This window comes from Phyllobates terribilis, unplaced genomic scaffold (genome assembly GCF_046119375.1).
Source record: "Phyllobates terribilis strain yellow unplaced genomic scaffold, ASM4611937v1 Scaffold_11__3_contigs__length_659146591, whole genome shotgun sequence".
NCBI lineage: Eukaryota > Metazoa > Chordata > Amphibia > Anura > Dendrobatidae > Phyllobates > Phyllobates terribilis.
Window position 1 is genome coordinate 345,791,704 of NW_027362771.1, and position 24,755 is coordinate 345,816,458.

Sequence of the window (24,755 nt, forward strand, 5' to 3'; positions counted from 1 at the left end):
CAGCTAATGAAAACACAAAAGCCATTATCTCAGTAAATTAGTATAAATTAACAAAAAAACACCTACAAAGGCTTCCTAAGCGTTTAAAAAGGTCCCTTAGTCTGTTTCAGTAGGCTCCACAATCATGGGGAAGACTGCTGACTTGACAGATGTCCAGAAGGAAGTCATTGACACACTCCACAAGGAGGGTAAGCCACAAAAGGTCATTGCTAAAGAAGCTGACTGTTCACAGAGTGCTGTATCCAAGCATATTAATGGAAAGTTGAGTGGAAAGAAAAAGTGTGGTAGAAAAAGGTGCACAAGCAACCGGGATAACCGCAGCCCGCCATTCAAAAATTTGGGGGAGATTCAAAAGGAGTGGACTGCTGCTGGAGTCATTGCTACAAGAACTACCACACACAGACGTATCCAGAACATGGGCTACAAGTGTCGCATTCCTTGTGTCAAGCCACTCATGACCAATAGACAACGCCAGAAGCGTCCTACCTGGGCCAAGGAGAAAAAGACCTGGACTGATGCTCAGTGGTCCAAGGTGTTTTCAGATGAAAGGAAAATATATATTCTTGTACCGTGTTAGCCAGTAGATAGAAAAATATTTCGATTTGAGAGTCCTCAGTGGTTGATACCTTTTAATGGCTAACTGAAAAGATGGTAACAAATTGCAAGCTTTCGAGACTAATCAGGTCTCTTCATCAGGCATAGTATACCACAAAATCTGAAGAGTCACATATTTATACACAATAAGACACAAGAAAAAAAAATGCAATAGGTAAGACTGGTGATTAGAAGCAGAGTTATTATGGAAGAGATAAACAGTTCTGGCTATAAATATTTTAGCAGTTAATAGATAAGGAGTGTGAAGGTTTTATTGTCCTGTGACCAGGTCCAGTGTTGTGATGGCCTCACAATTCTGAGGAGCACATTCCTTAGTTGATGTAGAATGACATAAATCCATGTGACACATTCATTCCTGCTCTGAAAGTGTTAAAGGTCATCATCAGTTTATATTCTGATATTCTTCTTTCTCTTTGAGATTTGAAGTTACCTTTTAATACTAGTAATTTCATATTCTTTTATGCTGTGATCAGGGGAACAAAAATGCTAGGCTACAGGCAGATCTATTCTTTTTACTTGTTCTAAGTTTCTGCCCCGTCTCCCCTGTCTTTATGTAGGGGAGACAGGGCAAAAACTTAGAACAAGGATAAATCATCATCGCCACACAATAAAAGAAAAAAAAATAGATCGTTATAATAGCTGTTATAAAGAATTCTAATTTACTGAGATAATGACTTTTGTGTTTTCATTGGCTGTAAGGTATAATCAACATTAACAGAAATAAACACTTGAAATAGATCACTCTGTTTGTAATGACTCTATATAATATATGAGTTTCACTTTTTGTATTGAAGAACTGAAATAAATTAACGTTTGATGATATTCTAATTTTGTGAGAAGCACTTGTATTTATTTTTTTTATTCCCAGAAAACCACTGCCATAAGTTAAAACGACAAAACATGGATCAATCTCTGCAGTGATCTATGGCTTCATCTTGGCTTCCATTGACAGAATGCTGATCTATGGTTCACCATGAATCACCCTTTAATTACAGCAGCTAACAAGGACCAAAAAATTTCAAACAAAACAGATCAACTTTTTGACAGATATCTGCCATTAATCGGCATGGGTCACAAAAAGGTGATGATGGTCTAAAGAAAAAGCCGCCATCTGCCTTTTTTGAACCCAAAACCTCTAGTGTATTGCCAACCTGATAGAGGTGTGCAGAGAGGGCAGCAGCAGTTTGTAGTAAGGACATTTCTGTAAGATTATAGCACATGATGTGAACGTTTGACAGTTAGTGTTCTGGCCTCTCTTGTGCGGTGTGATAGCACAGGGGGACACGCATCTGGCATGTCAGCAGCTGCTTATCTCCCTTCTAGCAATAAAGCTCATTGGGGACGTAGCAATTCACAGAATACAGACAGTAAGTGGCTAGTTATGATACATACTTGGCACACTGGCACATTCTGTACTACTAGATGTCACTAAAATATCAATGTCTACATACAGCGAGTTTCATGATTATCCATCATACACATACAACAACTAGTGTGTATACTGGGGATTTTTTTCTCCTGAGCAGCCTAAGTACAAGCCACCAGAGAATCCTGGTGATGATCCCTTGGTTAAAAAACAGCAGTACATAAAAAAGAATTAAATAGCAAATTAACTCCTTAAGGATTGGGCAATATTTCGTTTTGCGTTATCGATTTTTTTTCTCCCCTTTTTCCAAGAGCCACAACTTTTTATTTTGCTGTCAACATGGCCAGACGAGGGCTTGATTTTTGCAGGACGAGTTTTACTTTTGAATGACACCATCCATTTTATCATGTGATTTACTGGAAAGCAGGGGAAAAATTCCAACTGTGGCGAAATAGCAAAAAAAGCATCGTTCTGCAATTATTATTTTTTTTTTAAGTTTTTTATTTACAGCATTCCTTTTGAAGTAAAAATGACCTGCCGATATGATTCTCCAGGACAGTACGACTACATAGATAGCAAACATGCATCGTCTTAGTTTTATTTAAGTGCTGAAAAGATTTCAGAATGTTGTTAAAAAAAAAAAAGAATCGTAACGCCATTTCCCGAGAGCCGGAAAGTTTCCAATTTCGGGATATGGGGCTGTGTGAGGGCTTGTATTTTTGCACCAACAGCCAAAGTTTTTATTGATATAATTTTGGGGTAAATACGATGTTTTGATCGACTCTTATTACACTTTTTTGTGTTGTTGCGTCCACCAAAACAAACGGTAATTTTAGCATTTTGATTATTTTTTTATCGTTATGCCATTTATCAGTCAGATTAATCTATTTGATACTCTGATAAATCAGACTTTTACAAACACAGCAATACAAAATGTGTATTTTTTTATTTCTTAATTTTCAAAAGAAAAAAAAAAAAAGGCGGCGATTTGAGCTTTTACTTTATTTATTTTTTTACTTTTCACAGTATTTGTTAGTCTCCTTAGAGAACTTGAACCTGCAATTGTCTGATCGCTTGTACTATATACAGTAATTCCACAGTATTGCTTTAGGTAGCAAAAATCACAGTCTCCTATGAATATCAGCTACAGGCTGGCTTTCACAGGGGCACTGTCATGACAGGCGCACAGGTCCTCAGCAGACCACTGACCCAGCGATAATGTCACGGGTATGTAATTTGTCACATAGAACAGCGAGATGTCAATGCTGCTGTTACACATTGACAGTGGCATTTTGACAGGTTAACAGCCGCGGTCGGAGCTCAGCTCTACGCACAGCTGTTAGAGGAAGATCAGCCATCAACTGCTGGCAAAGATGCTGGCTCGGCAGTACGTCATATGCTGTTAAGTGGTAAAAAAAAACAAGGAAAAAATTGGCCACTTTCACCTGATAGACTCTTTTTAAAACTACACTTGAGTGCAGGATGTTAGAATTTGTCCAGGCTGAACGTTATATTTGTGTTGATTGTGGATTCCAAATTTACCCGAGCAACAGATTTCCTGCCATCATTCTTGAGTGCTAAAATAAATGACTTCTGGGTTCTTCACATCCATATTAGTTTGTACCTCACTCCATAATAGTGAAGGGGAAATAATTTCATAGTCTAGCAAAGCAGCCTACTACCTAAAATTTATTTTAATGTCCATGTTTTTTATGATGAAGCACATAAATTCTGTGGATCAGTGATGGCCACTCACCCGGACAGCAGATAGGATGCGGATATAGTCAGCCAGCAGCTCGGCCAGAAGGTAGAAGTCACTATTCGCCTGCTCCTGGTGTAGCTGCTCTATCTTCTCTTCTACTTCAGCTAGCTGGGACAGTGCCCGGGAGAGTGCCGTGTTATCCTCCGAGCTCCCTAGCATAGCCAGGCTTTTGGCAAACTGAGCAGTATTCACAGCAAGTTCTGCAAAAATAGCAAATCAACAGTGGACATAAGAGCATGAGATATTTTATCAGTAAGGCTCTTTCCAGACTAAGAGATATATATATATATATATATATATATATATATATATATATATATATATACACATATATATATATATACACATATACACACACACATATACAGCTCTGGCAAAAATTAAGAGACCACTGAACAGTTTTCTAAAAATCCCCATCTCTACATGTCTGACAGCCATTCCATTCCAGTGTCAGTTGAATTCCAACCAAAGTCCACCTCATTCTACTTAATGTGCTTCTGATTAGGTGATCACCTGAACCAAGTCTTATGTAACAAGGGAAAGTATAAAAAAACACTGCTGTGGTCTTCACAATCCTCTTGCAATAGGACAAGCTGGATGGCAAAACAAGTGCTGGGAATAGCCCAAAAGTAATTTGAATGAAAAAATAACTTTTAACCATGCCAAAGGAGTTGAAAATAAAAGTCTTGAGTGAGGAAAAGAAGGGCTCAATTCTGGCTTTACTAGCAGAGGGATACAGTGAGCGTCATGTTGTCTCCATCCTTAAAATTTCGAAGACAGCGGTCCATTACAACAAGGTCAAGCAGCAGACATTGGGGACAACAAAGCTACAGACCGGCAGAGGGCGAAAGCGACTCTCCACTGACCAGGATGACCGTCATCTTATTCAAATGTCACTCAGCAACCGCAGGATGACATCAAGTGACCTACAAAAGGAATGGCAGCTGGGGTGAAGTGAACGGCAAGAACAGTTTGTAACAGGCTCCTAGAGGCCTCAAGTCGTGTAAAGCTAGAAAAAGCCTTTCATCAATGAGAAGCAAAGGAAAGCCAAGCTGAAGTTTGCAAAAGACCATAAGGATTGGACCATAGAGTACTGGAGTAAGGTAATCTTCTCTGATGAGTCTAATTTTCAGCTTTGCCCAACACTTGGTCGTCTAATGGTTAGACAGAGACCTGGAGAGGCATACAAGACACAGTGTCTTGCACCCACTGTGAAATTTGGTGGAGGATGTGTGATCTGGGGATGCTTCAGCAAGGCTGGAATTGGGCAGGTTAATCTTTGCGAAGGACGTATGAATCAAGCCGCATACAAGGTTATCCTTGAAAAACACTTGCTTCCTTCTGCTCAGGCAATGTTCCCCAACTCTGAGGACTGTTTTTTCCAGCAGGACAATGCCCCATGCCACACAGCTAGGTCAATCAATGTGTGGATGAAGGAGCACCACATCAATACAGTGTCATGGCCAGCCCAATCTCCAGACCTGAACGCCATTGAAAACCTCTGGAATGTAATCAAGAGGAAGATGGATAGTCACAAGCCATCAAACAAAGAACTGCTTACATTTTTGTGCCAGGAGTGGCATAACGTCACCCAAAAGCAGTGTGAAAGACTGGTGGAAAGCATGCCAAGACGCATGAAAGCTGTGATTAAAAATCATGGTTATTCCACCAAATATTGATTTCTGAACTCTTCCTGAGTTAAAACATGAGTATTGTTGTTTCTAAATGAATAAGAACTTGTTTTCTTTGCATTATTTGAGGTCTGAAACCACTGTTTCTTTTTTATTATGTTGACGATTTCTCATTTGCTGCAAATAAATACAACATTTTTAGCTTTGAATTTCGGAGACATGTTGTCAGTAGTTTATAGAATAAAACAATAATGTACATTTTACTAAAAAAAAAAAAAAAAACCTATAAAAGAGAAAAATCTGAGAAAATGAAACTTTTGCAGTGGTCTCTTAATTCTTGCCAGAGCTGTATGGATGGAAAAGTTGTGATGTATACATTTAATGGAAGGCTATGACAAATGCTGTAAGGTGTAATGTATCACCCAGAGGACTTTATGTGGTATAAGTTTTTTTTATCTGGAAGCCACCAAATGGAAAAGCACAGCCAACTGTGCTATTCCACATGCAATAATATGTAAACCCCAATACTTATAGCCAAATGGAGGCTAACAAGGCCATCACCTGGAGAATAAAGGGCTAGATCTGCTAGGAATGCACACAAAAGACTCAGTCTGAAAAGAGTCAAGCACTGATGCAATTTGATCTGTAATATGATCGTCTTCTGGATCAATAAATACAGATATAAAGTGCATTTCCCAAAAAGAAAAGATAACGCGTATCCCACATTAAAATCCACCTCCCATTCATTTCATAAGTAATAGGTGCGATAGTTCATACAGTTTATTTTTTTTCCATTGCAGATTTTAAAGCCATGTTAGGGGAAAATAAATGACAAGTCATGTATTGAGGCGGTCTTCATGCGGAAACTGCATTGGGTAGCCATACACAGATTACAGCCAAATGTAGATGTGTGCCACATGAAACTGCAAATCCGCAATGGATATTTTGCTCCAAAAAATCAGCAGTGTGACTATACTTCAGTATCCAGGTAAATTAAAGCAACCAGACAATTAAATACTAAACAAGTGCAATAAAGTACCTTTCCTGTGGTTTACTAGAGTCTCCACCACACCATGAAGTTTACGAAGATGTTGCTCTTCACATTCCACCTCCTGCAATTTGTCTTCAAACCACTAAATAGAATAAAATAGTAAATGACAGTACCTGTGACCATGAGAAAAGCAATGTAAAAAAATAAAGATCAATTCAATCAAAACCGCTATTTATTTACGAATGGCTATGGCAAAATTACATAGGGTTTTACATCTATTGTATCTAAAAGGACTTGATAGCGGGACAGAGTGTAAATTGCATGAAGTATGGAAAAATAAATGTTCTTCATATGCAACACAAAAAAAGTAGAAATCATGCTGCTATAGAGAACTAAAGAAGACATTGTAAAGGATGGGTAAAAGTGAGGGCCTACCACAGCAAAGACTCAACTTACAATTAGTGCCCCATGTTCATCAATTAGAATTGATGGTATTGTGATAAGTTGTGGGCAGGTTGTTATCATTATACTATGGTTGTGGCATGATGTGTCTCAACAAGCACAATACTTTCTTACTTCTCGGTTTTATTGCACTGAATGAATAATACAATATCGAGATTCATTTCAGAAAATATATATATATATATATATATATATATATATATATATATATATATATATATATATATATACACACACACACACACACACACACACACACACACACACACACAAAATCACACGAGTTATCTTTAGGCCCAACTAATGAAAATGTTGTAACTTAAAACGCTCTCTCTCTCACTTCTTAACCAAGCCAAATATCAGTTTACTCACTACCCTGCAGCAGGTTGCAAAAAAAAAACAAGTTTTATTACCATGCAAGAACAAAGAACACTGTTTACCACCACTTGGTGGCGATAGTATACTGCGTAATCAATTAGAGTTCTTCAGATTGTAGAAAGAATTGGAGCAATAGGTAGATTATGCAATGTAAACGTAATTTGTGTGAGGGATTAATGACAAAGTAGCTCTATTATTCAATACCAAGAGTTTATGAAGTCCAAAATGAAAGTGAACAAATCAAGATCCGCGCCGTACAGATGTGTTGGTTTACATTCTATGTATGGACTATTAAAAAGCCATCCACAAAATGGAAGGGTGTATTATTATTTATTATTATAGCATCATTTAGTCCATGGCTGTATGATGGTAATCCTATACTAAGCAAGCAGTGTAAAGACATATCTCGGTCACAAGAGACACATCCCAAGTATGTGGTTATGCAGATAGATACCCGACTTTTATACTGTTTCTAAAGAGGCATTCTCACCATATCAAAAAAGAACAAAGCACTGATATCAGCTCACACAGTACGGGAAAATGCCTTTATTAGGGTGCAGTGCACGGAGGCTCCAGATCGGCTTCTGGGTGATGAATGCAACAAAAGCCAGGGAATCCAGCATCTGCAGCAAAATTAGGTAAGTAGATTAAAACATCACATTTATTGATACCATTAAAACCTTGAAAAAATAAATACATGATGAAAGAAAAAGGGTGAGACAAAGACACAAGGTCTACACGTTTCAAGCTCACCGCTGGTTAGAGGTGTGCTCGAAACGCGTAGACCCAGTGTCTCTCTCTCCCCCATGATGTTTTATTGTTTTCCTGGTTTTAACAGTATCAATAGATTTGTAGAGATGTTTTAATCTACTTACCTAATTTTGCTAAGGATGCTGGATTCACAGCCTTCCTTTTGTTGCATTCCCGCCATATGCGTAAATTGCTAACATGGTTACAGTTTACATTAAGGCATACAATTCATGCTGTTCTTTGAACAAAGCCAAAATGCTTTATGTGATGGTATAAGCTGTACATATTGCCATGAAACAATTCGCAAAAGACATGGCTATTGACGACACAACACAAAAGCTTTTAAGAGAAAAATTGTCAAGAATTGACATTGCTCCGAAAAGCTTAAAAATCAGCATCCAGCACTTACAATGTCGGACTCATTCATCTTTATGGTCATTTTGTTGACTGCATCAGTGGCTCTACTGAACATCTTGAGGAGACCAGCTCCACTCAGAGTCTGAGTGCTGACGGCACGGGGCAGCTACAAGAGGCAAAACTTTGGTTGAAGAATTATGAAGTCATAATGCAGTCCTATAATGTAATGTCTAATGCTTTTTATTGTAAACATTAATAACGCGTAGTTAAAATGGAGCATCAATTAAGTATAACAAACAAAACAGGATTTTTGGTACACACCATAGATCTCTTTCGTAGCCTCATTGGGGGACAAAGGAATCTGCTGCCACAAAGCAAATGACACTAAGAATACATCTTAAAAAAATGGCAGCTCTTCACTAACAGGCTACTCCTGGTCTGCCAACACCCAATATTCAGTTAATACAAAAGAAGTAGGAAAAGCAAAACAAAGACTATCCAAAGAAGAGACAGTCATCTATCCCCCAACGAAGGCTACAAGGAAGAGATTTTATGGTGATTATAAAAAATCCTCTTTTCTTGAGCGCCTCATTGGGGGACACAGGAAACCATGTCCCAAAGCAGTTCCTGGGGTGGTAAAACTAATAATATTGCAGAAGAATAGCAATCCCTCAGGTTACCATGCGGGCAACTAGCAATTGCAATACCCTTCTGCCAAGCTCTGCATCCGCCGACACAAAGATGAGAGCTCTGAAAAGATGTGGACTGAAGACTAAAGTTAGCAGTCTTACAGAGAAGAACAGACTCCTGGAAGTGTATGATCCCCCAAGGAGGCTCTTACCATCTGGGTGGAGTGAGCAGGGCCCAAGCTCATGGTGCCATGGCTTGGCCTGCTTTTCCAGAATGATGAATCCAGCAAGCAATGGCAGCCTTAAAGTCAGAGCCCTGTAAGGGCATACCAGGATGACAAGCAAGGCATCCGATAATCTGAATGGAGCCGAGAGAGACCGGTAAAGCTCCTCAGTTCTAACCATGTCAGATCATGTAAGGACTAGTTATGGGCGAGAGTGCATTGGGGTGCTCGGGTATGCTTCGAGTTTTGCAGGTGCTCAAGCAACATGCTCGAGTCCCCACATGTTTATTGGCTGTCTAATAGCTGTGAAACATGAGGGGCGGGGACTTGAGCAAGGCGCTTTAGAACCCACGATACTCGATGCCTACCCAAGCACTCAGATGCATGACCAAGTGTTGAGGATGCTTGCTCATCACTAGTGAGGACCTCTCAGGGAAATGACAGGTGAAGCGCATAAGGAAGGAGAGCAATCTCCTCATTAAGATGGAGGGAAAAAAAACACATTAGGGAGAAATGAGGGTGCTGAACACAGGACCACCCTGCCCTGGAGAAGGAGAGTGACAGGTGAGAGACACCTTTCTGCTTCTCACCTGATGGAAGAGAATGCTAAGGTAACAGAAAAAGAAAACACCTTGCCAGAAAGCCAGAGCAGAAAGAGGTGTCTGTCTCGAAAAGAGGGGACTGAAAAACGTCCAAGACCAGCTTGAGGTCCAACAGATGTAGGGGGACCAATTCGGTGGCTGAGAGTTCATCCTGCCCTGGCGGAATGTACTACTCTCAGATTTAGAAGTCAGCTTCCGCTAGAAAAAAAATAGTCAAGGTAGAAAAATGGCCCGTAGGAGCCAACCCTGGCTCAAGACCGGAATGCAAAAATTCAAAGGAGAATAACCTAGAAGCTCTGCTGTTAGATTCATAACTACAGAAAAGAGGCCTTCTGAATGTAATGGTAGAAATATGACATCTAAGGCCTTCATGTACTAATCAAAGTCAGACCCAGAAATGCCCGAAGCCTTTACAGTCCTGCCAGTATATTAAACGACTAAGTATTCGGGTGGAAGAGGAGTCCCTGGGAAAAATCTATCTGGATGCTAAGGGTATAGCTGGCATTCAAAGTTCTCAATCCAAAATGGGGCAAGAAAGAACTCATCCTGGTAAGGAAAAACAAGATTCCCTAGGAATGTAGAAAGTCAGGGATGTAAAATCACCAAACGCCCTGGCAGTCCAGACAATACAACAAAAGCCGATCATCTGAATGACATGCTTTAAATCTCAAATGAGATGGACCAGGCCAGTGCTCACGAGAGAGGTGAGAAGATGTAACCACTGATAGTATTATCTGACCGAGCCATACAGGAGTCTAGGGAGAAAAGACTAGGATAACGTGGAAATCACCTTGAAGACCGAGATAGTCTGAGGCTAGCTAGTTGCCTCAAGGATAGTCCTGACCAGGCGTTTACTGCAGATACTTTGGCACCCCACCCAGGGACAATGTTGACATAAGGGAAAAGAATCGGGAGGACCCCCAAAAATTAAACCCACTATCTAGAAGTGTAGATGGTCCAGAGGATATGAGGTGACTTGACCCTAAGGCTTCTGGGAACGTCACTCCTGGTGTATATGCTCTATGGTCCAAGATATGACAAAGGACTTTTACTGGCTATACCAACATCCCTCAGTGCAAGGTAAAAAAAAAAAAAAGAGGCTAGATGAGTGAGGCAGTCGGTTCTGATTCTGGAATTACAGGAAAAGTCCCTGTTAAAGGTCAGAATCACAAACCGAAAGGAAGATTCCCTCCTCCAGCATGAAAGGATGGAGCAGTCTACCTGGACTGCTTGAGGGCTGTGCTTAGCTGAGAGATGTCTTCAAGAGAAAGATTCAGGCAAGAAGTTAGAGGCCTGTATAACATAGGTATTCAGGCAAGGCGGCATGGGACTTCACCAAACCAAAAGGTCCTTGTTGGCAGGTCTGACTTATTCATGGACGTAGTGAAAAAAACCTGTCTCGTTCGCTTGTGTAATATCCCCTACTGAGGGGTCTCAGTTAGCTGGACTGACTCAGCTAGGGATGAAGCCAGAGTACCCTCTGGTCCTTGTGTGCAAAATGACCTACAAAGCAGTCTTTGCTAGATGGTCTGACTCACCTTAGACAGTTGTCAGAATACCTTAGACAGTTGTCAGAATACCATGTGGATGGCGTGCGCAATCTTCCTTGTTGTACTGACTTGCTGAGAGAAAAAATGGTCAGCGTACTATCCGTTTCACCTGTGCGATATGCCCTATGGCAGGTCTCAGCTTGACTGACTCATCTATGAAGAGGCACTCACCCTGGGAGATGATCAGAGTCCTGATAGGATCAGATGTGTGCTACCTCCTGCTGCAGATTCTCAGCCTAAGGCCCCTACCCCACTATCAGTATTTGGTCACTATTTTTTCTAAGGAGTGGAAGCCAAAACCAGGTACGGAACAATCAGAGAAAAAGTATAATAGAAACAAGTCACCAATTCTGCATTTATCACCCGCTCCTAGTTTTGTCTCCCACTCCTGAGAAAAAATACTGACCAAATACTGATAGTGGGGCCGTAGTCTGCTAGTATGATACACCCTGCAAAAGGTCTTACTTTTTGTAATGGCTAGCTGAGGGAAGTGGAAAGTGCACCGCTTGGCTTGCTTCCACTATACAACCTGCTGAGAGGTCTCAGTCTGCTATTCTGACTTATTAAGGAGAGTGGTCAGAGTACAGACTGATTCGCATGGGCGATACACCCAGCTAGAAGGCCATTGCTTGCTGATCTGAAATACCCTGTGAAGGGATCTAAGTACAGTGTCTGTCACTCGCTTGTGCGATATGATTTAACACTGAAATATAACACTGCTCGAAGCTCATACCCACTCAAGGGAAATAGTCAAGTTCGCTTACGAACTTATGTCCTATTGATTACACTCTGCCTAATAATCTGAGCCCTTTGGGAGAGAATGGAAAATGCAAAAGGTAGAAGCTGGTGATAAGAAGCGCTAAGGCATATAAAATTCAGCAATTACTACCTTTAATAAAGACCTTGTAAAAACACAAAGCGTTTCGACGGCATGCAAGCCGTCTTCATCAGGCGATACAAGGAAATGACCTCAGGAATGGTATATAGGATCAATAAACAAACCGATTGTTATTATGTCATTAAAGAGCGGTCCAATCAGTAATTTAACCCCCTAATATTGTCTGCAAGCCAGCGTGTGAAAACATAAACCAGCATATAGGATACCATAATTCATATTGTATTTCACAAAAAAAAAAAAAAACACACACTTCTATTTAAAAAATAATAATTGAAAAATAAAAGTACAGTACAGACCAAAAGTTTGGACACACCTCCTCATTTAAAGATTTTTCTGTATTTTCATGACCATGAAAATTGAACATTCACACTGAAGACATCAAAACAATGAATTAACACATGTGGAATTATATACTTAACAAAAAAGTGTGAAACAACTGAAAATATGTCTTATATTCTAGGTTCTTCAAAGTAGCCACCTTTTGCTTTGATGACTGCTTTGCACACTCTTCGCATTCTCTTGATGAGCTTCAAGAGGTAGTCACTGGATATGGTTTTCACTTCACAGTGTGCCCTGTCAGGTTTAATAAGTGGGATTTCTTGCCTTATAAATGGGGTTGGGACCATCAGTTGTGTTGTGCAGAAGTCTGGTGGATACACAGCTGATAGTCCTACTGAATAGACTGTTAGAATTTGTATTATGGCAAGAAAAAAGCAGCCAAGTAAATAAAAACGAGTGGCCATCATTACTTTAAGAAATGAAGGTCAGTCCGTCCGAAAAATTGGGAAAACTTTGAAAGTGTCCCCAAGTGCAGTTGCAAAAACCATCAAGCGCTACAAAGAAACTGGCTCACATGAGGACCGCCCCAGGAAAGGAAGACCAAGAGTCACCTCTGCTTCTGAGAATAAGTTTATCCATGTCACCAGCGTCAGAAATCGCAGGTTAACAGCAGCTCAGATTAGAGACCAGGTCAATGCCACACAAAGTTCTAGCAGCAGACACATCTCTTCAACAACTGTTAAGAGGAGACTTTGTGCAGCAGGCCTTCATGGTAAAATAGCTGCTAGGAAACCACTGCTAAGGACAGGCAACAAGCAGAAGAGACTTGTTTGGGCTAAAGAACATAAGGAATGGACATTAGACCAGTGGAAATCTGTGCTTTGGTCTGATGAGTCCAAATTTGAGATCTTTGGTTCCAACCACCGTGTCTTTGGGCGATGCAGAAAAGGTGAACGGATGGACTCTACATGCCTGGTTCCCACCGTGAAGCATGGAGGAGGAGGTGTGGGGGTGCTTTGCTGGTGACACTGTTGGGGATTTATTCAAAATTGAAGGCATACTGAACGAGCATGGCCACCACAGCATCTTGCAGCAGCATGCTATTCCATCCGGTTTGCGTTTAGTTGGACCATCATTTATTTTTCAACAGGACAATGACCCCAAAACACACCTCCAGGCTGTGTAAGGGCTATTTGACCAAGGAGGAGAGTGATTGGGTGCTATGCCAGATGACCTGGCCTCCACAGTCACCAGACCTGAACCCAATCGAGATGGTTTGGGGTGAGCTGGACCACAGAGTGAAGGCAAAAGGGCCAACAAGTGCTAAGCATCTCTGGGAACTCCTTCAAGATTGCTGGAAGACCATTTCCAGTGACTACCTCTTGAAGCTCATCAAGAGAATGCCAAGAGTGTGCAAAGCAGTCATCAAAGCAAAAGGTGGCTACTTTGAAGAACCTAGAATATAAGACATATTTTCAGTTGTTTCACACTTTTTTGTTAAGTATATAATTCCACATGTGTTAATGCATAGTTTTGATGCCTTCAGTATGAATGTACAATTTTCATAGCCAAGAAAATACAGAAAAATCAGTAAATGAGAAGGTGTGTCCAAACTTTTGGTCTGTACTTTATATATACATACACATACATGCACACACAAACACATGCATGCGTGCACATGCATGTATATATAATTTAAAATTAATAAATGTAAAAAAATGTTAAAAGATGCATTTAATTGTATACGCTAAAAGAAGCTATTATAAAGCTCATTTCATTATATTCTCAATAGTAAGATTATGTCCTTCCGGCGCTAAAGTGCCCAATTTAAAAATCCAGAAGCTTTCTTTCTTAATAAGATTGCCCAAACAATTTTGCATACTTTTATCTATATGATCAATAATTATAAGGGTAATTTGACTAGGGTCCCTCTGATGCATAATATTAAAATGCCTTGATAAACTATGCAATTGATACCCATTTCTAATATTCTGTCTGCGCTTGTTTAAACGGGCATGCATGGTCTGTACCGTGCGGCCCACATACTGAAGACCGCACGTGCACTCCAACAAATAAACCACATAGGTGGATTGGCATGACAACCTATGTTTGATGAAAAAGCGTTCACCTGTGGTTCTAGATGTGAAACTCAGAAAGTCCCATTGATAATACTATGGCAACACAAGCACCTAGGGATACAGCATTGGTAACAGCCCACATCACTAGAATCCTCAATGTGTGTTACTATTTTCTTACAGGTTGTGTTACTGGGGGCTACCAAATTTCGTAAACACTTATTCTTCCTATATATTACCATTGGTTTATCTGGGAGAACATCTGAGAGAAATGGATCTGCCTTCAAAATATACCAATATTTACGCAATAACTTATGAATAATCAGACGGGGCTGGCAACATGTGGTTATCAAACTCCATTTTGATAAAATCACTAGATTTACAAACAGATGACCTGGAATCCAAAACCTTATTTACACAGGATTCCTGGGTTAGTTGATTTTGTTTTATTAAATGCATCCCATAAAAGTTTTTTCGGGTAACCTTTTGCAAGGAACCTCTTTTTTAATATACGGGATTCTCTACAAAAATCACGATCACGTGTGCAATTTTTACGGATTCGCCAATACTGACCGTAAGGAACATTACGAATCCAGCTTGGGAGATGTCCGCTGTCGAATCGCAAATAACTGTTCACATCAACGGATTTAAAAAAGGTCGATGTGAACAGCCCCCCTGCATCATCTGTTTGAATTAACAGTTCTAGAAATTGGATGGCTAAAAAAGATGAAGAAGCCGTGAAGGTCAGGCCCCAATGATTTCTATTGAGTTCCTCGACAAAAAGAGTGGCCTCCTCCTCACTGCCATCCCACAAAAAAATGAGATCGTCTATGTATCGTCTGTAGAGGGTAATGTGGGAACCCGCTGTGAGGGACTGCGCAATGAAGACGGACTCAAAAGCACCCATAAAGAGATTAGCGTAGCTGGGTGCAAATCTCGTCCCCATTGCGCAGCCCCTCAACTGGCGGTAGATGGATCCCTCAAACGAAAACACATTGTTATCCAAAATGAAAGCTATGGCAGACAGAAGAAAATCCCTCTGTTGCACAGGTAACAAATCATCTGATTCAAGATAAGACCCTACTGCCTTGAGGCCCAGTTCGTGGGAAATGTTGCTATACAATGCCGATACATCAAGCGTTTGAAGACGACCACCCAATTTGGGGGGTATGGCTTTCAACTCATTAATTGAGTAGAATCCTTAAGATAGGATGGTAAAAGAACTACATATTTCTGTGAAAATAAATCCACGTAGTGGGACAGATTGCAGGTGATCGAACTTATACCGGATATAATTGGACGACCGGGAGGGTTTTTGGAGTCCTTATGGAGTTTGGGGAGGAAATAAAAAAAAAAAAAAAAAGGCATTCTATACTGAGCAATGTCTAAAAAACGTTTTTCTCTTTTGTTCAAAAGACCCGCAGTATGAGCTTTCTTGATAAGCTTATTATATTCCAAAAAAATGGAGATAGATGGATCCTGGGTGAGTGACTCATAATAGTCTTGATCACCCAGGATCCGCCTACCTTCTCCCAAATACCAGTCTCTATTCATAAGCACAATACCCCCCCCCCTTTATCTGCACTTTTTATAATTAGATTTTCATTTTTCCGTAGGGAGGTGATGGCCATCCTCTCCCCCCATGTAAGATTATTTCTTAACCTGGGGGGAATCAAGGAGCAGACCTCCTTCAATACCAACTGCAGAAAAGGTCTCAATATTGTTCCCTTTGTGATGTATAGGGTAGAACTTACCAGATCGATCTTTAATGTTCACATGGACAAAATTCGCCTCCTGGGCCATTGGCTCCACGGATTCAACCGATGGGTGGGCAGCAGAGGATTTAATATCTAAATGAACAAAGCTTGCCAACTGGGCCGTAGGCTAAGAGGACACAACAGACGGCGGGCAGCATTTTGTGGAATATCAACTTCTAACCTTATTGGGCTTTTGTTCTTTTCTGAGAGAACGGTGGTCCGGGGATCGAGGGATCTAATAGATCTGCGATCCCCTCTACACCCCCGTTTCCTCTTTTTCGTTTTGGTTGTCTCCCCGGTACAACCTGAAAAAACTGAGTGATCTTAGAGTGTTCCTATAAGTAGAACCACTACTGCTAAGGGGGGGGGATCAAAATATTGAAAACCTGGTCTCCAGCTGAAGTAGCAACATTAGAGTTAGACATGGTATTAGTACCCAACGGTACACCAAGGGATGGGGGCCCTAAAAGATGAAGAGAGAACCTCCACATAGGAGGAATCACTCAATATGGGCATAATTTCCAGTGCTACATTATTACTCCAATTTGGGGTGGTATAAGCAGAGTTTTTACCCTTAGATGATAAGTCCTCCTGAGGCAGGACAGGTAAATCCACAATCTGCCTCACAGATGAATCATCACCAGTTTTAAGATTAACCTTAACCGTAGATGGAGCCAACTGGCTCAACATCACAGATTCATCTGACATAGGGGAATCCCCAAGGATCTCATATTGAATCGAAGTCTGTATATCAGTACTATCATGGACAGTGAAGGTAGAAATATTAGGAAAATTTGAACCCACCTCAACCTGTGTTGATTTAACAGCCTGAATCGTTGTCTTGGAAAAATCCTCAATTATATCCTCCTTCCCATTTTGGGTATTACTAACAATCAAGGGACCAGTAGTTTGATTTGTCAATCTTGTTACCAAAGGGACCACATCCAACACCCTAGAAGCGCGCGGTGTATCACAAGTAGAATTATCAACATTTGCTGGTACAGGGTCCAGACCCACAGTTGATAAAAAATCTTGAACCACAATAGAGGGATTACTAAAGGTGGGCAGATTGGATGATTGATTAGCCTCATCTATCGATACAGAATTAGTCCCAACTAACTCCATGCAGCTTATTTTCTTTTTACTTGAATTTTTACTATTCTTGCTAATGTTTGGCCTTCCAGTTTTTAACTTATTTTGATGCAGATCATAAAATACTTTTTGCTTATCAGATTTCAATAACAACCGAGAGTTTTGAGGAGTTTTAGCAGGACAACCATTGACCCGAGATTGAGAATTGGATATCAATTCAGAATTATTCTCATTAGGGGTTTCAACTACATCCATTTCCTCAACCCTGGGATTGTTATTATCATTCCTATCTCTAAGTAATTTGGATACTTTGTTTTTTATTATTTGTTCCTCATATTTATCCAATCTTGATCTAAGATTAAGATCAAACTCCTTATACTCTAATGAATGTGAATATTTATCAAGGTTGCTTTTAGCAATCATGAGATCATGCAAGGCCATATCGGCTATGGTATTCCTCTTCTCTATTAGTAACCTCATAAAACCAAAGGAACACTGAAGAGAATGATCTTCCCATTTTTTAGTAAAAATAGAATCCTGCTGAAAAGATGATTTCAAGATTGGATAAATAAATATCAAAGATCAAGATTGGATAAATATGAGGAACAAATAATAAAAAAAGAAAGTATCCAAATTACTTAGAGATAGGAATGATAATAACAATCCCAGGGTTGAGGAAATGGATGTAGTTGAAACCCCTAAATGAGAATAATTCTGAATTGATATCCAATTCTCAATCTCGGATCAATGGTTGTCCTGCTAAAACTCCTCAAAACTCTCGGTTGTTATTGAAATCTGATTAGCAAAAAGTATTTTATGATCAGCATCGAAATAAGTTAAAAACTGGAAGGCCAAACATTAGCAATAATAGTAAAAATTCAAGTAAAAAGAAAATAAGCTGCATGGAGTTAGTTGGGACTAATTCTATATCGATAGATGAGGCTAATCAATCATCCAATCTGCCCACCTTTAGTAATCCCTCTATTGTGGTTCAAGATTTTTTATCAACTGTGGGTCTGGACCCTGTACCAGCAAATGTTGATAATTCTACTTGTGATACACCGTGCGCTTCTAGGGTGTTGGATGTGGTCCCTTTGGTAACAAGATTGACAAATCAAACTACTGGTCCCTTGATTGTTAGTAATACCCAAAATGGGAAGGAGGATATAATTGGGGATTTTTCCAAGACAACGATTCAGGCTGTTACATCAACACAGGTTGAGGTGGGTTCAAATTTTCCAAATATTTCTACCTTCACTGTCCATGATAGCACTGATATACAGACTTCGATTCAATATGAGATCCTTGGGGATTCCCCTATGTCAGATGAATCTGTGATATTGAGCCAGTTGGCTCCATCTATGGTTAAGGTTAATCTTAAAACTGGTGATGATTCATCTGTGAGGCAGATTGTGGATTTACCTGTCCTGCCTCAGGAGGACTTATCTAAGGGTAAAAACTCTGCTTATACCACCCCAAATTGGAGTAATAATGTAGCACTGGAAATTATGCCCATATTGAGTGATTCCTCCAATGTGGAGGTTCTCTCTTCATCTTTTAGGGCCCCCATCCCTTGGTGTACCGTTGGGTACTAATACCATGTCTAACTCTAATGTTACTACTTCAGCTGGAGACCAGGTTTTCAATATTTTGATCCCTCCCCCCCAGCAGTAGTGGTTCTACTTCTAGGAACACTAAGATCACTCAGTTTTTTCAGGTTGTACCGGGGAGACAACCAAAACGAAAAAGAGGAAACGGGGGTGTAGAGGGGATCGCAGATCTATTAGATCCCTCGATCCCCGGAACACCGTTCTCTCAGAAAAGAACAAAAGCCCAATAAGGTTAGAAGTTGATATTCCACAAAATCAGAATATATGTAATAAATCAGGCATTTTCAATCTGTCGGATCACATTCTTACCAATGATGAAATTACGCTTTTGGCATGTGGACTGTCGTTTTGTTCCACGTCCCCTTTGGATCCTTTTTTACTTTATTTAGATCTTAATGAGTTTTTTAGAAAAATTACAATATAGTGGCATTTTGCTTTAAAGGAAAGAGGTAGATTCAATGCTGCCCGCCCGTCGGTTGTATCCTCTGAGCCTATGGCCCAGTTGGCGAGCTTTGTTCATATAGATATTAAATCCTCTGCGGTTGAATCCGTGGAGCCCATGGCCCAGGAGGCGAATTTTGTCCATGTGGACATTAAAGATCGATCTGGTAAGTTCTACCCTATACATCACAAAGGGGCTCATATTGAGACCTTTCAGCAGTTGGTATTGAAGGAGGTCCACTCCTTGATTCCCCCCAGGTTAAGAAATAATCTTACATGGGGGGAGAGGATGGCCATCACCTCCCTACGGAAAAATGAAAATCTAATTATAAAAAGTGCAGATAAAGGGGGGGGGGTATTGTGCTTATGAATAGAGACTGGTATTTGGGAGAAGGTAGGCGGATCCTGGGTGATCAAGACTATTATGAGTCACTCACCCAGGATCCATCTATCTCCATTTTTTTGGAATATAATAAGCTTATCAAGAAAGCTCATACTGCGGGTCTTTTGAACAAAAGAGAAAAACGTTTTTTAGACATTGCTCAGTATAGAATGCCTATTTTTTTTTTTTTTTTTTTATTTCCTCCCCAAACTCCATAAGGACTCCAAAAACCCTCCCGGTCGTCCCATTATATCCGGTGTAAGTTCGATTACCTGCAATCTGTCCCACTACGTGAATTTATTTTTACAGAAATATGTAGTTCTTTTACCATCCTATCTTAAGGATTCTACTCAATTAATGAGTTGAAAGCCATACCCCCCAAATTGGGTCGCCTTCTTCTAACGCTTGATGTATCGGCATTGTATAGCAACATTTCCCACGAACTGGGCCTCAAGGCAGTAGGGTCTTATCTTGAATCAGATGATTTGTTACCTGTGCAACAAAGGGATTTTCTTCTGTCTGCCATAGCTTTCATTTTGGATAACAATGTGTTTTCGTTTGAGGGATCCATCTACCGCCAGTTGAGGGGCTGCGCAATGGGGACGAGATTTGCACCCAGCTACGCTAATCTCTTTATGGGTGCTTTTGAGTCCGTCTTCATTGCGCAGTCCCTCACAGCGGGTTCCCACATTACCCTCTACAGATGATACATAGACTATCTCATTTTTTTGTGGGATGGTACTGAGGAGGAGGCCACTCTTTTTGTCGAGGAACTCAATAGAAATCATTGGGGCCTGACCTTCACGGCTTCTTCATCTTTTTTAGCCATCCAATTTCTAGAACTGTTAATTCAAACAGATGATGCAGGGGGGCTGTTCACATCGACCTTTTTTAAATCCGTTGATGTGAACAGTTATTTGCGATTCGACAGCGGACATCTCCCAAGCTGGATTCGTAATGTTCCTTACGGTCAGTATTGGCGAATCCGTAAAAATTGCACACGTGATCGTGATTTTTGTAGAGAATCCCGTATATTAAAAAAGAGGTTCCTTGCAAAAGGTTACCCGAAAAAACTTTTATTGGATGCATTTAATAAAACAAAATCAACTAACCCAGGAATCCTGTGTAAATAAGGTTTTGGATTCCAGGTCATCTGTTTGTAAATCTAGTGATTTTATCAAAATGGAGTTTGATAACCACATGTTGCCAGCCCCGTCTGATTATTCATAAGTTATTGCGTAAATATTGGTATATTTTGAAGGCAGATACATTTCTCTCAGATGTTCTCCCAGATAAACCAATGGTAATATATAGGAAGAATAAGTGTTTACGAAATTTGGTAGCCCCCAGTAACACAACCTGTAAGAAAATAGTAACACACATTGAGGATTCTAGTGATGTGGGCTGTTACCAATGCTGTATCCCTAGGTGCTTGTGTTGCCATAGTATTATCAATGGGACTTTCTGAGTTTCACATCTAGAACCACAGGTGAACGCTTTTTCATCAAACATAGGTTGTCATGCCAATCCACCTATGTGGTTTATTTGTTGGAGTGCACGTGCGGTCTTCAGTATGTGGGCCGCACGGTACAGACCATGCATGCCCGTTTAAACAAGCACAGACAGAATATTAGAAATGAGTATCAATTGCATAGTTTATCAAGGCATTTTAATATTGTGCATCAAAGGGACCCTAGTCAAATTACCCTTACAATTATTGATCATATAGATAAAAGTATGCAAAATTGTTTGGGCAATCTTATTAAGAAAGAAAGCTTCTGGATTTTTAAATTGGGCACTTTAGCGCCGGAAGGACATAATCTTACTATTGAGAATATAATGAAATGAGCTTTATAATAGCTTCTTTTAGCGTATACAATTAAAATGCATCTTTTAACATTTTTTTACATTTATTAATTTTAAATTATATATACATGCATGTGCACGCATGCGTGTGTTTATGTGTGTGCATATATGTATATATAGATATACTTTAATTTTTTAATTATTTTTTTAAATAGAAGTGTTTTTTTTTTGTGAAATATAATATGATTCATGATATCCTATATGCTGGTTTGTGTTTTCACACGCTGGCTTGCAGACAATATTAGGGGGTTAAATTACTGATTTTTATTATGTCATTAATGAGAGGTCCAATCGGTTTGTTTTTTGATCCTATATACCATTCCTGAGGTCATTTCCTTGTATCGCCTGATGAAGACGGCTTGCATGCTGTCGAAACGCGTTGTGTTTTTACAAGGACTTTATTAAAGGTAGTAATTGCTTAATTTTATATGCCTTAGCGCTTCTTATCACCAGCTTTTACCTTTTGCATTTTCCACATTTCACCCCTTTGGAGTTACTGGTGAGCTGCTTAGTCTTACTTTTTAAATTTTAGCTCATGGATTGTTTGCTCCTCATTTTTACATCCTAGCGCTTCTTACTACCAGCTTCAACGTCTTTTTTTCCTTTGGGAGAGAATGGACAGAGAACTGTGAGTGATCTGTCAGCTAGAAAAAGGAATTTTATGGTCCAGCCCCTTGGGAAGTCCTAAGAATCCCACCATGTCCGCTACTGCAATCTACCCTACAGAAAGGGTACCAAGGGGTCGTCATAAGAATCCCACCTGGTCCGCTACTGAAATCTAGCATACAGAAAGGGTACAGCTATAACTGCTAAAACAACACGCATTGCTAATAGGTCTTTTGAACGTTCTGACTTACTTGTTAGAATGTTCCGAGCCGCCATAAGACAGAAGAAGCACCACAGGCCAGTGAGGAAGACTGGCTTTATTAACGGTCCTAAAGAGGCTTGGTCCTGGGAATCCCAAAACCATCTACTGCTCCATTCAACGCATTACGCTCTGGGGGGGGGCGGGCAGAATTCAAAAAGGAAAAGGACTATCTGCCCAGGTACTTGATTGTGGACTGTGTCAAGGTACTATGGTCCTGCCATCCCAAAGAGAAAGGACACAGGCTGACCACTGCAGGCTCTGTTGCTAGTGGCCTATCCCACTCTGTTACGTAAACCTAAAGAAAAAAGTTTAGAAATCTGCCGGAAAAAAAAACACAAGTAAAAAGAGGTGGCAGACACTGGCCTGGGTCTTACTCCTTCATAACACCAAGCTAAACTGAATAGCTAGGTGTCGGCAGGCCAAGTCTAGCCTGATAGGGAGAAGCATAGCCTCCTGGTGCCAGCAGATTTCACTCATAATTTCCAGTGTCCCCCAATCACAGTTATGTAAAACACTTCTAATAAACTTCTAAGGTTGCATTCACACATCCAAGTGAATGTCTGTGTGCTGCTCAGTTTCTTATTGGACAGTACACAGACCCACTGGGTACATGCTATTCCAATCCTCAACATAGGATCAGAAGAGGACATGCTCTGAGTTTCAACGATCTCATTCTCAGATCCGTAATTTTCACGGATGTGTGAATGGATGTGTGTGACGCTATGGGTCAGAGTGCTGTCCGATAAAACATCAGACAGCACTCGGGCATTTCACACGGATGTGCGTATGTACCATAATATACATTTGAAGCTTTAACACTCACCTCTTCCTTCTCCAAAAATTCACGGACATCTGGGTCTTGTAACAGAGTAGGGTGGGTAACAACTCTTTGAAGGTATCTGTATCAAACATGAAAGCGGTGTACAATTACCAGTCAACAGCAGTCAACCAAATTGTGTAATAAATGATTGATGAAATGTAAGATCTAATCTAAAAGTTTTAAATCAATCAAAATTAGTCAAATCCTAATACCACAAAAAAAAAAAACAGGAGACGACATTAACACTGACTGAAGGTGTAGTCCTCAATGTGATTAAAAAATGCATACTGAATTGTCAATGCGAGATGCTGCATTGCTGAACCTGCTGTCAAACCTCTATACAAATGTAAGCAGCTAATCACAGCCCATGACAATTATTCAAGACAGAGGAAATCAGTTAGTATAATGTCCGCTCTCTGAACTGTATACCTATCATGAGATTGCATTTGGCACCATTTTGCCTCCTACCTCTCCAAAGCAGCTCGTCTCCTCTCCAGAAATTCAGCTGAAGAAGAATCCTCTTTTCCCACCTTCACCTTGGTCATACCTGAACAAAAATCACATGCATCACATAAGCAGCATTTTTCAAGTAAGAAAAGACGCAAATTTACATCTGCGAGGACGTAGGGTGCAATACAACACCTTAGGAAATCAATAGATGCAATGTGACACCAAGATCTTAATGCTGCGTGACATCACCTAGCCAGATCCTTCTTTATTTTTACCAAGAGAAAAAACTAGATACTAACATTTGACGATTTCCCTGCTTCCATATGTACCATCAGGGGCGGACATATCATTGGTGCAATCTGTGCGGCTACACAGGGGCCAAAGAGGTAAGGGGGCCCACAACCACCTCCAAACCAAGTAGAAATGTACAGTATGATTTGCTTTTGGACTGCAAGGGGCCCATATATTGTTCTTGTACAGGGGCCTCTTCTGTCTGTCCGCCAGTGTGTACCTTGTATATAATACATGTAAAAAGAACTAGGCAAAGAATTCATGTACTATTACTACTCACCTATGAGGCTTTTCTCAGGAGGGGGAGCGATTATGACGCCTTGATGGGTATGCTTTTCAGAAAGCTTCTCAAAAAGGCCCAGAAAGTCACTGAACCGTCTCCTCACAGTGAAATGCTTGCTTCTGAACATTGGCAAATTGGTCTGGGACAAAAGAGGCCAAATTGACAAATAACTGACAAATAAGTGCCACAAATTGCATATTTCCAATTCTGTCCATATTTTCACTTAGACCCTTGATCTGAAACTTCCCCACTTGTTGCATGACTCATCTGGAAAAGCTAGAGCCCCCCAATACAGCTTAGATCGCTGACTGCTCAATGATGGTTCG

At 40.3% G+C, this 24,755-nt stretch overlaps 1 protein-coding gene across 1 annotated transcript in view; it reads right to left on the bottom strand.

The window, feature by feature from the left end:
- Positions 1 to 24,755, bottom strand: part of SNX1 (sorting nexin 1) — a 73,836-nt gene that overhangs the window by 12,372 nt on the left and 36,709 nt on the right. Inside the window, exons 6-11 of the mRNA XM_073652840.1 lie at positions 24,427 to 24,568; positions 23,874 to 23,952; positions 23,409 to 23,484; positions 8,365 to 8,478; positions 6,414 to 6,507; positions 3,738 to 3,943 (exon numbers count right to left, since the gene is read on the bottom strand). Coding sequence (XP_073508941.1) covers positions 3,738 to 3,943; positions 6,414 to 6,507; positions 8,365 to 8,478; positions 23,409 to 23,484; positions 23,874 to 23,952; positions 24,427 to 24,568 — 711 coding nt within the window. The remainder of the gene's footprint in view (positions 1 to 3,737; positions 3,944 to 6,413; positions 6,508 to 8,364; positions 8,479 to 23,408; positions 23,485 to 23,873; positions 23,953 to 24,426; positions 24,569 to 24,755) is intronic.